This window comes from Physella acuta, unplaced genomic scaffold, assembly GCF_028476545.2.
Source record: "Physella acuta isolate Inbredline_101_S28 unplaced genomic scaffold, ASM2847654v3 ptg000009l, whole genome shotgun sequence".
Classification (NCBI taxonomy): domain Eukaryota; kingdom Metazoa; phylum Mollusca; class Gastropoda; family Physidae; genus Physella; species Physella acuta.
In genome coordinates, this window is record NW_026731529.1 from 337,976 (window position 1) to 343,989 (window position 6,014).

A 6,014-nucleotide genomic window follows, 5' to 3' on the forward strand; every position below is an offset into this window, starting at 1 on the left:
CCAAACAATAATAATAAATTACTTGTTTTCTCCTGTTTTTTTATTTGAAAATATTAATTTTAAAAAGCAAGTGTTACAATCGCGAAATGTATTATAATAAGTTGTCTTTTTAGATAGGAAAAATATAATATAGGTCGAAACGTCCATAGTATTTGTAAAAGTCTTTAACTTGTGAGGTAACTAACACTATCTGTTTTATTACTAGTTCTAATAGTGAGGTGTTGCTAGGGTACCAGAAAAACATGGACCAGTCTAGTACAACGATTTGCAAACCAGCCTCCAGTATGTTTATTCAAACAGATTACACTCATGAAATATAATGTTACCATGACTGTTTGGCTTACAACCTTGCATCTTTTGACTGTAAATACAGTTTTATCATTGAGCCGACTGGGGAGTTGTGTTGCCATTTCGGTCAGCCGCAGCTTAGATTTAGTTGTTTAAATAACTCATTTAAAATAATTGAACAAAATGTTACATCCGAAATGTTTTTGGTGGGGTGAAGTGGGGGGGGGGGGGGGGTGATGAGCTTGGACAAATAGGTGTATTCTAACAGCTGGCGTAAAGGTTGTGCGAAATGCATACATCGTAGATCTTGTTGCGGTTTCATTAGAGATTCTTCTTCTTCTTCGTTCTTAATTGTGAATATGGTGGAGGATTCAGACAACAAGTCCAACTTCGTGGACAAACCGGTCTCCAGTTTGGCAGGTGCCCCATATAATTTTTCCCTGAGTGGGGTGGGCAGGGGCCAGTGTCGTGCTCGTGCCTGGCTATACAAAGTACATTCCTGAAGTACGTGCTCCGTGTTTTCCGGGGCCTTGCCACAAGGGCACATTTCGCCACACCCAACCTTCAGTTTTCTGTGCAAGTGTTGATTTAGTCTGTTGTGGCCTGTTCTAAGTCGAAAGATTATGTATTGTTGTTTTCGTGTCAGATTATAATAGCCGTCTTCTTTAATGTAGTGAGGTTGTGTGACAGACCACATTTGCGTTTGTTTGTTTTTTTATTATTCTTTTTATTTCTTTTGGGTGTAGCGAAATTTCCGGTTCTGGTTTTCATTAGAGATGAAAACCTGAAAAGTTTCCATTTTAAATGTGTTTCTATTTATAATTAAAAGTAAACGAATATTTATACTCCTCAATATTTTAACACAGATTTATATTCGGGGAATCAAATTGTATTTCAGGCATGATACTAAATGGTCATTTAAATATTGATACCAACTTATTTTAGTTAAGGGACAGGCGTGGCCTATGCTGTAGAGCACTTGGCTGCTAACTCGAAAGTCTTGAGTTGGAATCGGGTCCAAGTAAGTAGAAAGGCCCTAGTCCGCCCGGTTCTGATGCGCACCGAAATCAAGTTAGGGAAAGGAAATGCAGCTGGGTAAAGTTTCTGACTAAACCTTCTCATTATATGCCGAGGTAATTAAAAATATAGACTATTTTATCTGCCCAATTGATCTCTAGGTCTAAAAGAGGATTTAAAAAAAAAATTAAAGTTAAGTAAGTTTAAGTTTGATAAACTAGTGATCTCTCTTATTTAAAAAAAAAACAGGGGATGGCAAATCGGGTAATGTAATTGATTTTTAATCTATTTTTAATTACTTACACACCAAGTGAACGCAAAACAAAATGTGTATAATAGTGCAAATGTTATTAGTACTTTATAAATTCACATGCGCTTTTAAGAAATTGGAAATTACAAAAAATACTACATCCGGTCAACGGAAATTACTCAAAATTTGATAGAAGGCAGAGAAATAAATCCTTTACTTACATGTGAAATTTCATTTATCTATCTGAAAAAGTACTCAAGTTATAGGCTTTTGAACATTGAAAGTAGAAAAAGTTCCACTTACGGTTATCAGAAATCGCTCAAAAGTTGATACGGATCTACGACTTTGATAAAATACTTATATATGAAATTTGATCAACCTAGCTGTAACGGTACTCAAGTTATCGTGTTACAGACAGACCGACACACATACAGACAGACACACACACACATATAGACACACAGACACACACACAGAGACACACACACAGACACACACAGACACAGAAACACACACACACACAGACACACACACACACATACATACACACAGTAAAAAGGTGCATTCCTCCATTACATACCTGAGCAATAAATCACAGCGGTTTAGAAAAAGTGGTGTTATTTTCGTCACTGTATTGAAATCATGACACATATTTTATCACCTGAGCCACCATACAGTCCTATTTCTATGGCTTTATCGAAACGCTGCACTAGAGCCCTTTTATTATATAACCTCCAACTGTGTGTAGTAGAGCGAAACGGTTACATTATATGTGATGGTAAGTTTACACTTTATTTTATGACATGTTATTTATACAAGTTAAGTTCGTTAAAACTAAAGGTTAAAGCGTTGTTAGTTTAACCAGGCGGTCACGGTTAAATCTGCCTTGTACAATATTGCTGCGCTGATTTATTTATTTTTACGTTTTTTAATGATATTCTTTACACCTTGGTAAGCTATAAGTAGAGCATATCGTTTTTTCTACTTGAATTATAATAATGTCTCCGAACGTGTCCACTGGTGGTTGGTGCTTAAAGTAACATGGCAGTGTAAGTTTAGGTGAATATAGGCTAAAGTACAGTGCTTAAATCGGCAACTGGTATAATGGAAATAGCGTTCAACGATGATGGAATAGAAAGAAAATAAATCGGGGAGTGATCTCCCCTAAACTTTCTCGAATATTCTTATATAACTCGGAATATAGACAAGATTTTTAATTACTTAAACTTTTAACAATAGAATAGAATCTCGTAGAAAAAAGAATTGCGCACCAAGCGAACGCCAAAACAAAATGTGCATAATAGTGCGCAATATTATTAGTACTTTATAAATTTATATGCGTTTTTTGAGAAATCGGAAATAGCGTAATTTATAACTTCTGGTCAACGGAAATTACTCAAAATTTGACAGAAGGTAGAGAATTAGATGTTTTACTTACATCTAAAATTCCATTTATCTATCTAAAATAGTACTCAAGTTATAGGCTTTTGAAAAATTCAAAGTAGAAAAAGTACCTCTTCCGGTTATTGGAAATCGCTCAAAAGTTGATACGGATCTACGATTTTGATAAAATACTTATATATGAAATTTCATCAACCTACCTCTAACGGTACTCAAGTAATCGTGTTTACACACAGACAGACAGACACACACACACACACACACAGACATACGGACAAGATTGCAAAATTATGTTTTCCGTATCAGTGATGTGTAAAACGTCGAGATTTCGAAAAAATCTCGATTTTTTTTTTGCACGATTACAAGACTTTCTCTATACTTCGTATATACGATAAAGTAAAATGGAAAATAAACGCTGCTAAACTTTCTGGAATATTCGCACATGAATGGTAATTCAGTGGGGTCGGGCTATGGAATTATAGAAATTTGACACTCAATGACCCATATAGAAGCGAAACGGAAAGGTGCTTTAAAAGAATACAATGTAAAAATATCAAATTATCAGAGTATGGAAATACTAGCCGTCGGTACCCGTTACGCGTGATGTACAGGCCTATATATTTTAATGTTACACTTGTTTGAGAAATATATTTTATAAAAGAGTTATTGGTCGAAACACAATGTCCTTTACTATACGTACAATAATTTTAGTGACAAAGCAAAGACATAACTAAATAGCTAAAAATCCGATACATTTAAAATAACACAGGCTACCAATAGAAAAACCAAATTATATACATGATTAGTCAACACAACACCATATTAATTTAATAATAATAAATGCACACACTTATTAAGAGACTTAAATGTTTCATCCGGCTGTTCAATTGTATTTATGTTGCTTTTTAAAAAAAATGTATTTCTTTTAGCCGAGAAAATAGCATACATTTTAGAGCGTAGGCCTACGTCTTGATAGGTAGATCTATAGATCTAAATCAAATTTGAATGTAATTGTTCATTTCTTTATATCCTAAAAGTGGCAGAAAACGCCATTAGTTTTTGTGTTTTTTCCACAGTTAACCATGTGCCTTGTGACGTCGTTAGTTATTGCGTTCTTGTTTCGACAATAAACACTTTTCAGGCGGCATAGCTAGAAATGTGTTTCTACGTTTGAATATGCCTTTATTTTTATTTTCCTTATTTAAATAAAATTTAGTTCATACATTTAAAACATCCACCATATTTTTTAAAAAAAAAATGTCCGTATCTTTAAGTTCTCCATATATCGCTGAAAATGCTGATCACATCGCCTAAAAAAATGTTGCCGACAGAGAGAGAGAGGGAAGTGCACTCATGGGCTTTTATATATTAGGGTAAAAAATAATTACTATCACTTTCTGAATATCGTTGAAGCTTTGACAAAACCTAGTTAAAAATAGAGTACTCATGTATCTAATTTTAACCGTTAATATTATCGCAATAACACACAACGACAAAGTTACTCATCGACGCACACATACAGAAAAGATTTCAAAATGGTTCAACTGACTTAAGAATGTGTAAAATGGTCTACATTTTTTACCCGGTTACAAACGTTTATTCAAAACTCTGTATACATGAAATTTTAAATATATTAAAGACATCAAGTGATCGAGAAAAAAGAAACCAGATTTAACTAAAATAAATTTGAAATGTGTGTATTATTATGTTTGAATATAATAGTGATAGAGGAAAAAAATTATCAGAGCTTATAGCAAAATAAAATAAATACAATGAAAGTATCAATTAAAAAAATTAGTTCATGTGAACATTTCCTTATTTGAAGCTAACTATGAAATGTAAAAAAATTTGTGTGCAAAGCTTTGTTATAATTTAGTAAGACAGATTGGGTTCTAATGAAAACATGAAATATGTCGGGTGAATTTAACACAAAAAATATAAAATTACACGTTCAACAACATAATGCCAATTAGTGTACACCTATTTAACAACATATGGTAAAACATAATATGAAAGTTAAGTTAGACTTTGAAGCTCAAAATCAAATATATGACCCGTAAACATTTTAAATCTTAAAATACCAATGCCACTTTATTTAATTTTTTCAGCAACGTTACTTACTAAATTATAGCGTATGTTATTTACACTTGCCTATGACGTGTGTTATTTACACTTGCCTATGACGTATGTTATTTACACTTGCATATGACGTATGTTATTTACACTTGCCTATCATGTATGTTATTTACACTTGCCTATGATGTATGTTATTTATACTTGCCTATGACGTATGTTATTTACACTTGCCCATGATATATGTTATTTACACTTGCCTATGATGTATGTTATTTACACTGCCTATGACGTATGTGGGCTACAGCTGTATTTTTGTAAAATCAAATATTAATGCTAGACATGACCATTAGAACAAAAGAGTTCTAAGTTTTTGTCTGATGACGTAATCCAGCTCCCACCTGGAGACCACGATGACGTTCTCGTCCAACACAGCACTGAGCAGCTCGTCAGGTAAATGATGCAGGTGTTGTTTGTGGACCATGACGACGATTCTAGACGGGTTGGCAGGTGTCTGGGAGTAGATGGCGCACCTGATGGTAAACCACATCCAGTCGTCTGCTCTGAGAAAGTTTTCGCTGAACACCAGGACAACCCTCCAGCTGGATTTGAGCGCCTCGACCAACCCGCGCGCCACGTCACACCCAGGTAAAAGGTCACGGTCACGTACAAACGCTTTCAGGCCGAGAGTCGTTTCCACATACGGCAAGAGAGAATCACAGGCGAACTTGTAATCGTGGTCAGCGTATCCGATAAACAGGCCCATCGTGTAATCTTTCGGCTTGTGGTACTTAAAAGTACCGAAAAGATTCATCACATATGCCTTAACATAATTATAATTTTTATTGAATATAAAAACCGTTAAAAATCCTATTCCGGAAACACAGAATATCACCATGCTCAAAGAAAAATAAAACTCCCCCATACAGTTTTGCCAGAGTGTATCAAGATTCTTATAGCGGAGCGTGTTGGTCAGCATCCCGTC

At 34.6% G+C, this 6,014-nt stretch overlaps 1 protein-coding gene across 1 annotated transcript; it reads right to left on the minus strand.

The window, feature by feature from the left end:
* Positions 1-5,378: 5,378 nt before the first annotated feature.
* Positions 5,379-5,795, minus strand: LOC131929033 (toll-like receptor 4). Its single transcript, XM_059285255.1, has one exon. The coding sequence runs from the start codon at positions 5,793-5,795 to the stop codon at positions 5,379-5,381; it is 417 nt and encodes a 138-aa protein (XP_059141238.1).
* Between the last annotated feature and the right edge of the window lie 219 nt (positions 5,796-6,014).

Bases quoted from the DNA above. Each gene is read 5' to 3' on its own strand.
- LOC131929033 (XM_059285255.1), bottom strand. From the start codon at position 5,795: ATGGGCCTGTTTATCGGATACGCTGACCACGATTACAAGTTCGCCTGT.